The sequence below is a fragment of the Crocuta crocuta genome, unplaced genomic scaffold (genome assembly GCF_008692635.1).
Source record: "Crocuta crocuta isolate KB4526 unplaced genomic scaffold, BGI_CrCroc_1.0 scaffold175, whole genome shotgun sequence".
Lineage (NCBI taxonomy): Eukaryota > Metazoa > Chordata > Mammalia > Carnivora > Hyaenidae > Crocuta > Crocuta crocuta.
Genome location: NW_027530988.1, coordinates 1,247,388 through 1,266,016, shown reverse-complemented (window position 1 = coordinate 1,266,016; position 18,629 = coordinate 1,247,388). Strand labels below are relative to the sequence as shown.

The window sequence follows — 18,629 nt, the reverse complement described above, 5'->3', positions numbered from 1 at the left end:
GATGCTGGAGACCCACAAATGCAAACAACAAAGTGATGGTTGCTAGAGGGGAGAGGGTGGGGAATGGGCAAAATGTGGGAATGTGAGTGGAAGATACAGGCTTCCATTTATGGAATGAATAAGGCACAGTAATAAAAGGCACAGCATAAGGAACAGAGTCAATGATACTGTAGTAGTGTTGTGTGTGGTGACAGATGGTGGCTACACTTGCGGTGAACACAGCAAAATGTTTAGACTTGTCAAATCTCTATGTTGACACCTGGAACTAATATAACATGTGTCAACTATCCTCAAATAAAAATATAAACAAATAGAACAGACCTTGTTTTCTTCTAGCTGAGTATTCTCAATTACTAGCTAAACAGTGCTTTAGAAACTCATTATGCAATTACAAATTCTGTATCTTATTCAGCACACCATCATCGTACATTTGAATACTTATTCTCCAAAGACTTTCACGTCTCAACTTTTAAACTACATTTTGTAAGGCACTGATGTATTAAAGGTATAAAGTGATTCTATTATGAAGTTGATACTCCTATGCATGCTTGAAGATTTGGGCCCTACATAAGTGCATGGAACAAATTCCTTGTTCCCAGCTCAACTGCCTCAGCATCTGAAATTCCACTCTGAAGGACATTCCCCTTAGAACGAATAAATGAATTCAGCACAATTGCAGGATACAAAAGCAACACACAAAACTCCATTGCAGTTCCATCCAGTAACAATAAATCATCCAAAAGGAAATTAAGAAAACATTTCCATTTTAGGGGCACCTGGGTGACTCAGTCATTTAAACATCTGACTTCAGCTCAGGTCATGATCTCACGTTTCTTGGGTTCAAGCCCCTCGTCGGGCTCTGTGTTGACAGCTCAGAGCGAGAAGCCTGCTTCAGATTCTGTGTCTCCCTCTCTCTCTGCCTCTATATGACAGGCATATAGGCCATTAAATAGAAGAGAGAGCACAGAAATAAATACTTGCATACATAGTTAGATGACTTTCAGAAAGGGTTCCAAGACGATTTCATTGTGAAAGGACCGTGTTTTCAACAAGTGGTGATGGGAAAAGTGAGGATCCATATCACAAAGATGAAGTGGTACCCTTACCTTACACCATACACAAAAATCAACGCCAAATGAATAAAAGACCTAAATGTGAAACTACAACCAAAAATCTCTTAGAAGAAAGCCCGTAGGAAGATCTTTATGGCATAGGATTTTGCAATAATCTCATGATTTTACACCAAAGCAGAAGATGTGATTGGACTATAGCAAAATTTAACACTTTTGTGTGTCAAAGAGTACTATCAACTGAATGAAAAGGCAACCTATGAAATTAAAGAAAACATTTGCAAATCACATATCTGATAGGGGTTAACATCCAAAATATGAAAGGAGCACTTACATCTCAACAAGAAAAAAACCAAACAATCTAATTTAAACAAAGGGAAAGGACTTAGATAGCTATTCCTCCTAAGACACACCAAATGGCTAATTAGCACATCAAATGATGCTAAACCTCACTATTCACTAGGAGAATGCCAATCAAAACCACAATGAGATACCACCTCACACCCATTAGGATGGCTGCAGTTAAAAAAGGGAAAATAACAAGTGATGACAAAGATGTGGAAAATTGGAATCCTTATATAGTGTTAGTGAGAATGTAAGATGCAGCTTCTGGGTAAAACATTATGGCAGTTCCTCAAAAAAATACAGATCAAACTGCTGTATGATCCACCAATTCCATTTGTGGCACAGACCAACCAAAATTGAAAGCATTTGGGAATACACTGGAATTACTGAGATATTTGGATGGCCACATTTATAGCAGCATTATTCACAATAGCCAGCAGGAGGAAGCAATTCAAGTGTCCATCAGCTGATGAATGGGTAAACAAAATGTATTAGATACAATGGAATATTATTCATCCTTCAAAAGAAAGAAATTCTGACAAAGTGGTATGACATAGATGAACCCTGAGGCCATTATGCTAAATGAAATCAGCCAGTCACAAAAAGTCAAATACTGTATGATTCCACATATATGAGGCATGTGGAGTAGTCCAAATCATAACGACAAAAGTAGGATGTTTCCAGGGGCTGAGGGGAAAGGAGAAATGGGGACTTATTATTTAATGAGTAAAGAGTTTCAGTTGCTACCACCTCACGCCAGTCAGAGTGGCTAAAATGAGCAAATCAGAGAACTCTAGATGCTGGCGAGGATGTGGAGAAACGGGCACCCTCTTACACTGTTGGTGGGAATGTAAACTGGTACAGCCCCTCTGGAAAACAGTGTGGAGGTTCCTCAGGAAACTAACAATAGAACTCCCCTAGGACCCAGCAATAGCACTGCTAGGAATTTACCCAAGGGATACAGAAATGCTGATGCATAGGAGCACATGTACCCCAATGTTCATAGCAGCACTCTCCACAATAGCTAAAACATGGAAAGAGCCTAAGTGTCCATCAACAGACGAATGGATCAAGAAGATGTGGTTTATCTATACGATGGAATACTACATGGCAATGAGAAAGAATGAAATCTGGCCATGTGTAGCAACGTGGATGGACCTTGAGGGTGTTATGCTGAGCGAAATAAGTCAGGCAGAGAAGGACAAATATCATATGTTTGCACGTATAGGAGGATTAGGAGGAACTTGACGGAGGAACAAGGGGGAGAAGAAGGGCGGAAATGGTGGGGGAAAGGGAGAGAGGCAAACCATGAGAGACTCTTGAATGCTGACAAAAACTGAGGACTGATGGATGTGGGGGGGAGGGGGGATGGGCATGGAGGAGGACACTTGTGGGGATGAGCACTGAGTGTTATGTGGAAACTAATTTGACAATAAACTATTTGTAAAAAAAAAAAAAGTTTCAGTTGCAAGATGAAGTGTCCTGGAGATGTATGATGGTGACAGCTGTATAAAAATGTGAACACATTTAATATCACTGAACTGTGAAACGCCCAGAGTTCGAGAGACCCCAAAAACAGACCACCAGAGACCAGAGTCAAAGCCAATCGGCAAGGGTCGTTTATTTGCAGGTTCGAACCCGGACCTCCGCGCACTCGTCGCCGGTGTCGCTGAGAGGCCCCGAACAAAGTCTTTGCAGCCTTTTTATAGACAGGAGTAAACAAGTCGTGGGGAGGGACAGGGGATCTCTATGGTTACAGGTTTGTCATTGGTTGATATTTAAATGTGAACATATACCACATTTGATTGGTTCCCGCCATCAGGTTTTTGGCGGGATCCAATTACAACATTTAGGATACCTTTGAATTCAACCAATCACAGAGCGAGCCTAGGGTCTTGTTCGGCGACTAACAGGTTAACTTTAACATTAGGTAACAGGGTCCTATCTATAGTTTCTATCTCCAGGCCTCTCCCTCAGTAATGTGGAGGGTGGTCGCTGGACTTTCCTGATTGGGTGTTGCAAGGGTGGTTTCTCCTGCCTTGGGCAATGTGTAACTGCCTGATAGTTTCGGGAAAGCTGAAACTCAGCCTTAAGCAATGGTACAGAAGCGGAAGGAGCTAGTTAGGTTTTAGTTTCCCGTAGTGCAAGCACTTGTACAGAAGCAGAAAAGCTGGTTGAGTTTTTGGTTTAGTTTGTCTAGGCCCCTCACTCCAAGGAGCCGGCACCGATGCAAGTACAAAAGGGTCTTTATTACAAGCTTGAGCAGGGGCTCACCCAGCCTGCTGGTGTCATGGCAGCAAGGTGAAGCCAAGAACAATAGCGAACAGGGTTTTTAAGGAGTAAGGGATGGGGGTGTTACAGTACATGTAGCATCATCACATAAGCACCAATTACAATTACAGCTTCGACCATTCAGTGTCTGTGAGGTGTTCATTACTTTTGGTGGGACCCAATCATGACTTTTGAGAATCCTTTGAAAATGACCAATTGTGAGGTGAGTTCAAAGGGCCCACATGGGGTTCAGACAAGCAGTGAGAAATTGGCTAGTTTGTATCTGCAGTTTCCAGCCTTGACTCAGACCATCGGAATGTTTCTATTTTTTTCTTTTTGATTAGCTGAACTGAGGTGGTCTGAGGATGGATTTAGCCTTGAATAGTCTGAGGCTTTTCCTGGGACTGGGGCTACGTGCAGCCCGAGGTTTCTCTTAATGGAGGACTTAATTTTTGCTCTTCAACTGTACCCTTAAAAACTACTAACATGGTAAATGGAATGTTAGGTGCATTTTATCACAATTAAAATATATTTTTAACTTAAAAATGCTTATTGGGGTACTATCCCTCCCACCAAGGTATGCACAAGACACTATCTATCTCCCCTGTTTTTAGGTCACTGAAGAGGGACATTTCCACAGGGACCATCCCTACCAACACACATGACCTTGAAGCCATGACCAGCCTCAGAAGGCTGGACAGCAATATATTTAAGATCTTCCACTACATGGAAACTGTCTACCTCAATTTCAGGACTCAGCACTGTGAGGGGAGCCTGCCGGGGTGAGGAAAGGGTGGCTGGGTATGTGCTGCTGTGGCTCCAGAACAGGAAACAGGGCATTCCTGGTGTAGCATGTTGTATAGGTCATGTCACAGTTTGCTCTGTCCCAGTGGAGAGTCTCACTACCCAAACATCCTTTCACGTTAAGCAACTCTTAACTTGGAAACAATTCCATCTGGAAATGAATTTGCAAAATTTAACACTGAAATGAGGATTCATGGCTTAACTATGATACGTTCATTCATTGCATCTGTGATGAAAGTGGGGAGATGGCACTTAAAAATACTACATGTAATGGGTTATGAAAACAACATAAGATTAAGAATCATGTAAGCTCACGGGGCACCTGGGTGGCTCAGTCAGTTAAGTGTCCGACTTCGGCTCAGGGCATGATCTCATGGTTCATGAGTTCGAGCCCCACATCGGGCTCTGTGATGACAGGTCAGAGCCTGGAGCCTACTTCAAATTCTGTGTCTCCCTCTCTCTGCCCCTCCCCTGCTCATGCTCTGTCTCTCAAAAATAAATAAATTAAAAAAGAAAAAAAAAGAATCATGTAAGCTCACACCCTTGTAGTGTCACCTAACATAGAAATAAATCATGTTATGATAAGAAGGCAAAGTGTTTAGACTAACCACTGTAGCTCTTTCAGTCTACCTACTGTTATGTCATAATTTCCCTTCTCTATCAGTATCTGTTCATGTCTCTATGTTGGGGCCAAAAGCACAAAAATCTAGTCTCTTTGCTGGAGAGTTTAGAATGAAACCCTCAAATAATAGTTTCCATCACTGAGGTCTCTTCTCTTCACTGTTTAGTTTTGACAGCTCAGCTCCATTCAGAAAGCCCAGAATAGACATCAGAGTTTGGTCATTAGGTTATCCAACTTTTGAATTTATATATTTTTTAATTACCTCAGTTGAACCACAGTAAGCTTTGTACTTACTATACTCAGTTCTGAGGAGAATAAACATAGGTGGCTCCATACACCTCCAGAGGACTGTTGATTATACGATATTTTATTGTAATTATGCATTCTCTTGGTGTGTACATTTAAAGGAAGTTTTGGGGCACCTGGCTGTTTCTGTCTGTTGAGCATGAGAACGTGATTTCAGCTTATGTCAAGATCCCAGTGTGGTAGATCTGAGCCCCACTTTGGACTCCCGATGGAGTCTCCTTGAGATTCTGTCTCTTTGTCTCTGTCTCTGTCTCTGTCCCTCCCTCGGATCCTCCCACACGCACTTTCTCTCCCTCCTTAAAATTTTTTAAAAAAAAAAAAAAGGAAGGTTGTGCCCTAGGGATATTCCTCAACATCTTGGCAAACAGCAAATATCTATTGCCTATTATTGTTGGTTTCCTGATACAGTAGCCAAGGCTTAACATCTTTGTCTCAAAGTCATTGTAGCCTCAGCTACATCTTCAGAATTTGTACTGCAGTCCTTGAAATACGATGGAACCACATACAGTACAACTGCCCTGCTCTCTAAGTGATAGACTATAACTCTCTGGAAACACCTAACATTTTTCAACCAGCTGGCTGATAAATGTGAAACAGTATTAATTTCTCCTCCTATTACTCAGCTTGTACACATTTCTCAACCAAAGGAATCTCATGATTGTGCTTCCGTGATTCAAGAGGTGTCCGTGTCCAGGATTAATCTTTTGGACATTCTCAGACCAGTTTCTGAATTAATAGATTTTTAATAATCTTAAACTCTGAAGAAACAATGCCAGACTGGCCATGCAATTACCACTCCAAACTCCATTATAAAATCCAGTCGCTTAGCAAAAACAACATTAATTCAAGTGGCTGAACTAGTGGATATCTCTAGAGCATGTGAATATATAAAAACTTCTGTAGTCAGTGTGAGTCACATTTTCTCAAGAAGAAAGTAATCAGAACACATAGAAAGGGTTGTTATATACTGCCAGAAAGACAGACCAGGAAGAAAATTAAAAATATAACTGTGACTGTTGAAAATCTCTCATGGAGCTATTAAAAATCAGGTGTTAGAGGAGAATGCTCAATTCAGGATATAACAATGAGTGGAAAGAATCAGAATCCAAGTTACATTAGAATGTAAACAGAGAATAAACCAAACATTGATAATAAATTAGCTGGGTACACAATTAACAATTTCACCCTTTGATTTTTACATATCTTCTATATTTAGCACATAGTGTTTTATAACAGACCAAAAATAACATCTGCAGTATTGGAAAGACAAGAGTTGAAAGTTAATCCAAAATAGAAATGTGATAATTTAACAGAGTTGTTTGTATGACAAGAATCTAAATAGTAAATGTAAATCAGCATTAAAATCTGAATTTCAAAATAAAACCTTACTAACTCTCTTCAAGAAGGCTCTTGATCCCAAGAGCCTTATGTTAGGTTTTATGTCTAACACATTAGCTTCCACCTGCAGACAAACAATAACACAAATGCTCTACTTGAAGGTCTGTGTCAAAGGACAGGGGCTGCCCCGTGGCAGGTTTGAGCACAGGCGGCAGGTGTCTGGGACGCAATGTGTACTTGCTGCACAGAAGTAGACGGCTGAGTCTGCAGGCTGGGTGGCTGCGATGTGCAGGGACAGATGCTTGGCCGTCTTATTCAATAAAACAGTGAGTCTTTGCTCTTCTTTTCTGGCCACATTTGAACGAATGTCTATAATGAGCTGGGGACCTTTTCCAAGTTCTTGCTTATACCAAGGGAAGTACTCTGAGGTGCTGTCTGAGTAACTACAGGAGATAACAGAGCTGCTTCCCTCCTGGACACTCAGGGTGGAAGGATGCTGCTCCACCTTCTGTCCTCGGCTGAGCCCTGTGCACAAAGAGAAGGTCAGAGAAAGGAGAACAGTTCCCAGGTTATTATGCTGCAGAATTCCCTTTTCCTCCACTAACTGGAGGAAACTGAGTAAAACCCAGTCTTCTGAAGAATATCCACCAATTCCTCCGTTCCCCATAAACGCTCAACTCACAGTGCAGCGACAGCCACAAGAGCAGGACGAAAGTCCCCAGGGACGCCCTCATGGCTCCTCCCTGTGACCATCAGTTTCAGAACTGCCTCCTCCAGCCCGCACAGCTACCTCCAGTACCGGCCAGCCCTTCTTTCCCCCACCAGTCAGAGCGGGTTCCCACGTGTCCAGCAGCCAATAAGAAGACGACTGTGCTTGGGCCAGAGCCTAGTCATGCAGATGCCTCCGCCTGGTCCCCATCAGCTCAGGCGCACTACCCTCTAGTGGTCACGTCTGTGCTCAACTCCCTGCAGAAGGTTCTTCTCCACCCTGTGCCCCCGAGGGGCTCAAATACATAATGGCAGCAATAGGTCAAACAAATTACATTTTAGATCAGAGACTAAACGCACAGGAAGAATGTAAAACTTAAGATTGGTATCTCTGCACATTACTGAGTCACTGTTAAGTTCTACAGAGGTAGATCCTATTGCTGTTTATTCAATGATGGGCCTGGTGTATATGTCTGAAATGAGGAAGGAATCATGATTCACTCTCTTAAATAAAGAAAACAGAAAACCTTCCCTTTCTGCCAAACCTACCATCCTCATTTGTCTATCATGGAGAAAAATTCTTCCTAAAAGGAACATGTAAGCCAGAGAATAAATATTTCAAATGCCTTTTATCCCAGACTCTGCTGGCCTGAGCTGGTCTTGCCTGTGACCTGGCAATTTCCAGAGAAGTGACAGTACCTGATGTCAAAATGTGGAATCCTCCCTTAGCTAAGATGACTGTCATAAAAAATCTGAATGGCAAAGTAGCAGGGGGAAAACATGTTTTGACCCATACACTTGGTTAATTTGTCATGGGAAATCTGACATGCTTTCAGAAATCTATTTCTATTGCTCATGGATTATATAATGCAAAGTATTGGGAGAAAGACTGGAAATTCGCACAATACATTGGGCTTCAGACTCAGAACATGTAGCCATATGTAAATTTATTCTACAGATGCTTTCATTGTCTGATACCAAAGCGTTGCCAGGTCCTATGTTCAGTAATTGACTCAAATCTTCAGTGGGGTTTATATGTTGATTAGTGGAGATTCCTCAAAAGTGTAAACCAACTCTCCCAGCATTTCTGTTACCTTGGCCACTGCTGGTTCAGATTCCATTCTCTGTCATTTTTCTCCCAAACACCACTACTGTGTTCTTTCCCCCAAGATATTGATAAATTTCCTTAGTCTTATAGATTTCCAGTATTATCCCTTTCTGCCAAAAGCCCCTTTCTCATCTACTTTAATAGCTTGATATTCTCCAATTAAATGTAGGAAAGACAATCTAGAAAAGCCTACATATTGCCATGGCTGCCCAGGAGAGTAACTACAAATAGACTACTGATCATGAGAACTGATCCCTGGGAAATCAAGACAACCTCACCTCCCTTAAGTGGAAGCCCTTTTCCTAAGATTTGTACTCACTGGTCCTCTGGAATTAGGCAGAATAAGTAAAATCCTCATCCACATTTCACACCTTTAAAAATTTAGGGACAACTCTGATGAAGAATCAAAATCAACATATAAATTGATCTGTAAATATTAAAAGTGCATTTTTACATATGTAAAATTTCTCCATTCTAAGATTCTTCCTCTATTTCTTATCTACCCTCCATAGGGTAGAATTCCCAAATCCTTCTTTTGGGTGGATGTCTCTCTTCCTGGAGATGTATATGTTAAGTTAATATTTTCTCTTTTGAGTTATATTACCTAGAACTGAACATCATAGTATGATTATACTCTATTTAGCACAACATCCTATATATGAGCTGTAGCACAAGTATAATCATCCTGTGGGCAAAATTCATAGCCCCATGATTATTTCATTGATTATTGCCTGACTCATCATCAAAAAGTGTTGACCTGGAAAGGCTTTTTGTAATAGCTTCATGGACAGCCAGCTGCATAAGCACAATGTTCTCCCTTGTCTCCCAATGCAGTGATTACATTTCATAACAATGGATTAGTGATTCTCTATATTCACATTTTGCTTTCAAGAGATGTCCCCCTGGGATACACGTATATCTGCTTTTCTCAGGAACGTGTTCGAAATGCTTGTAGATGTTCACATGACACCATCACCTTTAGCTTCCTCCTCCAGAAACCAGGGAGTGGTGGGTGAGTTTGCTGGTAGAATCACAGTGGCTCAGCCTGAGTCCTTCCTTCCAAACGTGTTAGACATTTAACATAAATTGCAACTCTCCATTCAGGCAATCAAACTGATTGGACCATGGCTTTCCCAGACCCCAACTGCAGAGACCTCAGTGCCTGGGCTTGCATTAACACGTCTCTTTCCCAGCAGGATGGCCCTGCAGCAAGGAGGCAGGGGCAAGCGTGCCAAGAAGTGAGGAAACCCAGTTTCTTTCTCTCCTGGCTCATTGACAACCTAATTGTTCCACACTGTCCTCTTGGATACAGCCTCTGTTTTGTAAAATGTGGTGGACTAACGCCTTTCTAAGGGCTCTTCCGGCTCTACATTTCTTTCATACTATGTAACAAAGCAAGTCTTTTGAGGACTGGCTGTGAGCAGTGTGGGCTGGTGTGAGTGTGGGGAGAAAGTGCCTGAATCATGGAACCCAAGACCAGTTCCACAACCACATGCGATCGACTGGGTCTGAGTTTGCTCCCAACCAACCCTAGAGCCTCTTGAGAAGCAGAGACAGTCTTCAGGGTCAGATCCTCTCTGGGTTTTCTTTTCCTCTATGAGACCAAAGATGGATCAAGGAGGATCCCAATCTATAGGAAAATGGAATAAAATGGAACTTCACTCACTGAGTATAAGATTCACCCCAGACAGTGAGCTGGGGTGGGCTCCATGGTGGATGAGCTTACTCACATGTATGGAAAGCAACAAATACTTTCTCATACAGCCTGATTGCTTTCTGGCTTCTAGCTCTCTCATTCCAGTTTAACTTGGGTATCAAACTCCCCAGGCAGAGCTCGCTATATAATTGGTGGTACGCAATGAAACAGAAAATTTGGAGCTCCATGTTCAAAAAAACAGTAAAAGGTGTTACATTATGTAAGAAAATATAAAGAAAGCTCCCTTTAAAAAAAATCCTCTTACTTATCAGGGTGCCTTGGTGGTTCAAGGGTGCCTGGGTGGCCGGCTGAGTCAGTTAAGCATCTTGATTTGGGTTTAGGTCTTGACCTTATGGTTGAGGGATGGAACCCAAAATCAAGCCCCTCTTTGGGCTCCACACTGGGCATGGAGTCTGCTTGGGATTCTCTCTCTCTCTCTCTCTCTCTCTCTCCCCACTCTTTTCTCCCTCTGGCTCTCCCCCATTCATGCTCTCTCTCTTTTTCCTTCTCTATCTTTCACAATATACCAATTAATATTTTAAAAATCTTACTTATAAAACACAAGAGAACTTATAATAATACATAAGTAAAAACAAGTTTACAAATTGCAAAAAAATTGTTAGAAACTTTCTTTTATAAAATAGTTTCTATAATACAATCAATGATAATACTTTGGCAGTATATTTTTTAATTTAAATAACATTGCCAATCACATTTGTCATGAAAATAATATTTTCTGTTAAATAAAAAAATTGTAGCATTATCTTCAAGTCTTGGAAGTGGATCTGTGTGGTGGGATGGTAACCCAATACGTTTTATTCCCCAATGAAATACACTCTTAATTGATGCTAAAAAACACAGTAGATGTTAGCCTCATATTTCTATAAAGTTGCTTTGTCTTTTGTAATATAAAATGCATGCATGTGTTGTAAGGGACACAAAAAGCAAAAATATTCCTATTTATTGAGAAGGCAAATATATTGGGTGTCTGTGTGCCTCAGTCAGTTAAGCCTCTGACTCTTGATTTTGGCTCATCATGATCATGGTCAATGTCTCACAGTTGTGATTTCAAGCCCCACATCAGGCTCAAAACTGAGCCTAGAGTCTGCTTGGGATTCTTTGTCTCTCTCTCCTTCTAGCCCTCCCACTCTCTCTCTCTCTCTATCAAAATTAATAAACAGTATAAAAAGAATCAAATATATATTAATATATCAAAAATATTAATACAATAAACATATGCAAACTAAAAAACATACCAAACCCTAAAAAAAAATACGTTGGTAGTATAATATCTTGGCAATAATAATATTTTTCTAGGTTGCTTTTCTCCAAATTAATTAATTAGGTTATCAAAATTTATGCTCATTTCAATCAACATAATTGAAAGCAATGTCATTTTGTTGGTAAATGTAATACTGCAAACAAAATTTTTGATAATTTTTGCATTTTGAGAAGAATATTTCTGCTGGTGCAACTGATATTACCGATCATAAAAATTATTTCATATGCTATGACAAAATTAGCATAGATATCTGATAAATTAATTGAAATATAAATAAATCTAGAGCTGCTGCTTCTAGGGAAACAGTTTTTCTACATATGATTTAACTCTTCATGCCATTCAGTTTCATGCAAATATGAACTTAATTTTAAATGTAAATTTATACAGTGGCATTTTATTGTTTTTTCTAACATTTCTGTAACTTTTGAACCATGCTTATGAAACTAACACTGGCTTCAGGATTTGTCTATAATTCAGAATGCTGGTCTATGCATCTTCTTATGTATTAAGTTACAAGAAAAATTATTTGCAGATTATCTTCTGTGTTAATAACCAGTTATTGAATACATTCAAACTTCACATGAAAATGGTATTCTTTTCCAATGAAGCTCTTATCTTTATCTTAAATTTCTATTTCGAAGCCTACAGATCTTGCTTTCCAAGGTTGCAGCAATTTCCAAAACCAGAGTCTCTAAACATTTTAAGAAGTAACATCCCTCCAATGTGCTTTATGCAACACACGCACACACACTTTCATTGTGTAATAATTTATTGGCAAGGCTTACCGCCACCAACTTTGAGCCTGCAGAGCCCCAGGTGGTGCCAAGCGCGCTGTGCAAATGCTGCTGAGCAAGGAAGGCTTCCTGGTGGAGGAGCCTGGGCTGCCAGCCCAGCTGCAGTTTGGGGACAGGCTGCAGGGCGGCAGGCAGCACTGTGCCTCCACCGCACACAGGTAGGTGGCTGCGTCTTCCTGCCTGGAGGCCCTGATGTGCAGGCTGCTGTGCCTGTCCTTCGTGTTCAGTGTGCAGGCTAACCTCCCGTCCTGCTGCATCCCTGACGCGATGTAAAACAGCCGCGTGAGGCCGCCGCCCCCAGGATTCTGTCGGAACCACTGCACATTTCTGGCTGTGCTCGAAAAGTTGCAGCTCAGGGTAGAGCTGGCTCCCTCCTGGACGCTCAGAGCTGGAGGTCTCTGCTCCACCTCCACCCCTCTCACCCCTGCTTGGAAAGACAAAACAAATGAAGCCACTGCTGAGTCATTGATGCAATTTTCAAACCCACAAAATATCCCCAGAAACACCCGCTGAGGGTGTGGACCCCCAGGAGCTCTGGGTCAGCTCCCCCACCACTGGGGGCTGGGAACCTCCCCAGCCTCTGTCTGGGACGCCCCCACTCACAGCAAACCTGCACCCACAGGAGCCCCAGCAGAGCTCCCCCGGGTCTCTTCATGACTCCTTGTGTGGTTGCTGAGGTGCCTTCACCTCTACTCTGATGAGTGTAGAGTCTTGAGTCCAGAGAAGTTGTGTTGTTAACAGTCACCACGTTCCTCCAGAGTCACTGAGCACCAATCACCCCTGAGCCCTGTCACTCCAGGGACTCAAGACTCCACCCACAGTGGCCCAGAGAGACTGCACAGTAATCTGCCCAAAACTGTGTTTGCCAACAGTGCAGGGAGGTAGGGGGACATTTCCAATATGTGCAGTTATAAGGGCTTTTTTTTTTTTTTAACATTTTATGTAAGAAATTTGTGGGTCAGTGACTGAGGAAGGTGAATGATATTTCTGGAAAAGTCAGTGTCTCAGTGAGTTACACAACCCCGAAAAATGACTCCATTCCCCAAACTGCATATGTTGACAATGTGACAATTCAGTTGTATAAAAATACTGATAAAGGAGGAAAACTATCTGATAGTATGCATTGTGTATTACAAAAGTAAATACAATTTCTTGATGTCAGGAGAGTTCTAGAAACCAAGACAGACAAAGAGAAAATAATTCCCACCAGAATTCAGTTAGTAAAAAGTAGGATGTCTGCATAATGTCCAGTCTGATGTAATTTCCACATCCCTACCTCTCCGGTGCAATTTGTGGACATGCATTTCACCCACACAGCTGATTGTGGCCAGGACCCACGTGGCTGGCCAAAGCAAATACCATCCTCTCCCCTTCCTTCTGCTTTTGTTCCTTTTCTTGGTCTCTTCTTCTCTTCATTCTTGTTCACTTCACTCTCAGGTGACATGTATGAAAAGGTAGGACATTTTGGCATATTGAAATCATTTTCTGTGTCAGTGGATGTAGGGAATTTTATTCATAACTATTAAAAAATTGAAAACAGGTAATGGGATGTTTTCTGTTGAGTTTCCATGGTTTCAGTGCCCCAAAATATTCCTATCCTGCTACCTGTGCTCAAAGAATTATCTTCATAATGGACTTACGGAGATATGGACTCTAGATCTGAAGTTTATATAGAATGGTAGAACTAAAAACCTGAAATGAACTTTATACAAACACTGTTCCCCTCCCCCCACCTCCACCTTTGCTGTGTATACTTTGGTTCACAGGGTTCTGTTCTCTCTTTTATTGTTCAACCCTTGGGCCATCAGAAAGTGTTTCTTGTAAAACCTAGAGTTCCCCCTGGTGGACTGAAATGGTCAACAAAGACCACTTCATACAAAGGAACTCAGCAGTCACAGATCCCAGCCCTTCATTCCATGCTTCCTGATGAAGGAAATACAGATGGTCAGAAAAGAAGAGATCTGCTTAGACTGAATGGATATGAATAGGGAACCAAATCCTACTTTTATGAAATCTGATGGAAATTGATATCAGAAAATAATTTGGTAAATCTCAATTCATGCTAATTATTTGATTTCTTTACCTTAGTTCAAAATAAATCCATAAGTATTTAGATTTTAGTTTCAATGGGGTAATTTACTATTTCTTAAGAATATATAAAAGTATACAGAACTCAGGAAACAACAGATGTTGGCGAGGACTCAGAGAAAGGGGAACCCTTTTGCATTATTGATGGGAATGCAAACTGGTGCAGCCACTCTGGAGAACAGTATGGAGGTTCCCCAAAAAATTAAAAATAGAAATACTATATGACTGAGCAGTTGCTTTACTACGTATTTATCCAAAGGTTACAAAAATGCTGATTCAAAGGGGCACATGCACCCCAAAGTTTATGGCAGCACTATCAAAAAAAGCCAAATTATGGAAAGAGCCCCAATGTCCATTGACTGATGAATGGATAAAGAAGATGTGGTGTATATATACACAATGGGATATTACTCAGTGATCCAAAAGAATGAAATCTTGCCATTTGCAACAACATGGGTGAAACTAGAGTGTATTATGTTAAGCGAAGTAAGCCAGTCAGAGAAAGACAATGATTTCACTCATTTGTGGAATTTAAGAAAAAAACAGATGAACAGAGGGGAAGGGAAGAAAAATAACATAAAAATGGAGAGGAAGGCAAGCCATAAAAGACTCTTAAATACAGAGAACAAGCTGAGGGTTGCTGGAGGGGGTTGGGTGGAGGGGATGGGCTAAGTGGGTGATGGGCATTAGGAAGGGCATTTGTTGGGATGAGCACTGGGTGTTATATGTAAGTGATGAATCACTAAATTCTACTCCTGAAACCAATACTCTACTATTTGTTAACTAACTTGAATTGAAATTTAAAAAAAAAAGATGTAAAAGTGTAATGGAATATCATTCCACCATAAAAAAAAAGAATGAAATCTTACTATTTACAACAACATAGAAGGAACCAGAGAAGATAATGCTAAGGGAAATAAGTCAGTCAGAGAAAGACAAATACCATATGATTTCATTCACATGGAACTTAAGAAACAAGCGAAATAGGCAAAGGGGAAAAACATAAGACAGAAAGAGAGACAAATCAAGAAACAGACTCTTAATTAAGGAGAACAAACTGATGGCTACCTAAAAGGAGAGGGCTGGGAGATGGGTTAACGAGGTGAGGAGATTAACAGTGCACTTGTCCTGGTGAGCACCAAGTACTGTATTTAAGGGTTGAATCACTATACTGTGCATCAGAAGTTAATACAACACTGTATGTTAACTAACTGGCATTAAAAAAATATGAATTAATTAGTTATTTAATTTTAAAAGAATATATAAAAGTAGATTACATATCAGTTTACAGTCTACAGGGAAGACAAAATATATGTAACTATAATAGAGTCAAGGAGTAAAACCCTAAGAGGAGTGAAGACTAAAATGTATGTGATCCCAGAGGAAGACGAAATGCTTAAACTTTGGCTGGTTGGACAATATCTTCTAGAGAAGGGGTTCATTCTCTTCTTCCCCCTTTTTGGTGACAAGAATAGAGAGACTACGAATAAAGCCTTATGATAGTTTTTAAGACTTTTTATTACTTTTAACAATAAGAGGAATTGGTGAATATATGAATTATTAAAAGTGATAAAACATTACATGTAGACTAAAATCCCTTTTGACTACCACTACCAACTTCATCCTTGTTACCCTAAATCTTTCATCATCTTGTACAATTTGGAGTTGATGTTTCCAGGAGTTTTACCAGATTTCAATCACCAGAACATATATAGTTAATTTAGTTATACCTCATTATAATACAAAGACACAATTTAGGTGTGCCTTTCTGTAGCTTGCTTTATAAACTCGGTAGTGAATATTGTAGATCTTATTGTACAAACACATATACATCCTTCTGTTCCATTATATTCCATATTGTGCATAACTTCCATTTATGCATCCATTTTGCTATTGATTAATAGTTTAAATGAATTTTTTAAATCTATGAAATACTACGTTAAATAAACCTTTTTAAGCATTCCTCACATAAGCACAAGTTTTCCCAGGAGGAGCAGAGACTAGGAAGAATGAAGGAACAAGCTACGAGGCTGGTGGGTGAAAATTATTCCAGGCAGAAGAAAGTCAAGGACAAAGAGTCTGAGGAAGAAAGAAGAATGCACGTTTTGATTATTGTGTTGCCTGGTTTTCTTTTGTTATTTATATAGATATTTTCTATATTTATATATAGAAAGTGTTACCCTACATTTTCTTAGGGTGTATCGCAACTATCATTTATCAGCCTGAAACTACTGTCCTCATATGTAGATACTGTATAGTTTGCTCCAGCCACCCGCTGTGATTTTCTAAATATGGTAAATCAGCAAGAGAAAAAGCACACCCAAGGAGAAGGAGTGGTAGATACAAGGAAAACATGTTACAGAATAAAATTAGACATAAAAAAATGTACACACATACACACACACACTCACACAGTTTAAGGATATTTGTCATTAGAACAGGGAAAACACCTCTACAAGTGCAACAGAACAGTCTAGCAAAGAAAAGAAAAACAGAAAAGCATATGGAGCAAAATCAAAATTAGAAATGAGTCCAAATAGATCAATAATCAGAATATAGATAAAAATAAATTATTGGGCTGAGTCAAAATTAAAACTCTTGCTCCACATTGCTTAGGAGACAAACCTAAAAGAAACAACCGAGAAAGGTGAGCACATAGGATTACATTTTCCTGCTGGTCCCCTGTGTAAAAACTAAATCTCCCTCCTCACTCACTCAACCCACTGCACCCATCAGAGATATCCCAAGGAATGTCATTCTGCTAAAGAGGCAGTCCAAGATGTCTAAGAGAACACCTAGCTAACAAACTAAGTCAACTCCTACAAAGGTAACATCTAAGAAAGAGAAGACAGACCTTAAAAGCATTAAGGGACACCTGGGTGGCTCAGTCGGTTAAGCCTCCAACTTCAGTTCAGGTCATGATTTCACAGTTCGAGAGTTTGAGCCCTACATCAGCTCTGTGCTGACAGCTTAGATCGTGGAGCCTGCTTCTGAATCTGTTTCCCTCTCTCTCTGCCCCTTAGGCCCCCTTGCACTCTGTCTCCCTCTCTCCCTCTCTCAAAAATAAAAAAACATTAAAAATTTTTTTAAAACATTAATATTAAAATAGAAGTGAGAACAGAACAAGAAAAAAACCCAGGAGAGAGAAAATACTAAAAAGAAGTTGAGATTTACAGAAAAGGATGAAAGTAAAATTAAACAAATTCCATATCTTGATAGAGCCCAGGATCAAGAAGCCAAATGTGAATAACAACTTTGACATTTTCATCAGTGGTCCCACCAATCTCCATTCTTCCACAATTGGGAATCCTTTATGAACTATTAAAAAATGTGCATTTCTAATTCCTCTAAAACACATTAAGAGAAGCTGAGAGACCCTCATCAAAATTGTGTATAAATCCTTCTCTGCACAAGAAATCAAATACAAATTTGAATCAAGGGAGGCTTTAGCTGTCTTGTTTATGCACTTCATGTTTATTTACTAGAGGGATCAATTTTAGTATCTATTAAATGAAATGCACCAGAAAAAGCAATTTTGGAGTCATACCTACACATATAAAATGTCTTAAACATTTTAACAATTGATCTTTCATATGCAAGCTGTAGTGCATTATTTCCTAAATAAAGTTGTTCCTTCATACCCAAAGGAATTCTGTATGGGAGTCTAATTACCTATAAAAGATTCCCAATAAGTAAACTAATTTACAGCTCAAGGAACTGAAAAAGAATAAAGTAAGCCCATAGTCTGCCGAAGGAAATAACAACAATTACAGCAGAAAAGAGCAAAACAGTAGAAAAAGCCACAAACTAAGAGTTATTTTTCTGAAAAGAAAATATACAAGAAAAGTGATTTTGGCAATGACATGACACTAATGCACAGGAAAGGAAAGCAAAAATCAACAAGGCGGGGCACCTGGGTAGGTCAGTCAGTTGGGCATCTGATCTGCTCAGGTCATGATATCATGGCTTGTGAGTTCGAGCCCCAGTGTCAGGCTCTGTGCTGATGGCTCACAGCTAGGAGCTGGCTTCTGAGACTGTTTCTCCCTCTCTCTCTCCCTGCACCCACTTATGCTCTGTCTCTCTCTCTCTCAAAAATAAACATATTTTTTAAAAAAATTTTTTAAATCAACAAGGGGGACTACATTAAACTAAAAACTGCACAGCAAGGGCAACAATCAAAAGCATCAAAAGTCATCC

General features: G+C 40.1%; 1 gene segment (V, D, J or C); it reads right to left on the bottom strand.

Moving 5' to 3' along the window:
* Positions 1-6,039: 6,039 nt before the first annotated feature.
* LOC144236655 (T cell receptor alpha variable 13-1-like) lies at positions 6,040-7,615 on the bottom strand. The segment is given in 2 exon segments: positions 6,040-7,281; positions 7,439-7,615. Coding segments are annotated over 2 exon segments (426 nt in total).
* Between the last annotated feature and the right edge of the window lie 11,014 nt (positions 7,616-18,629).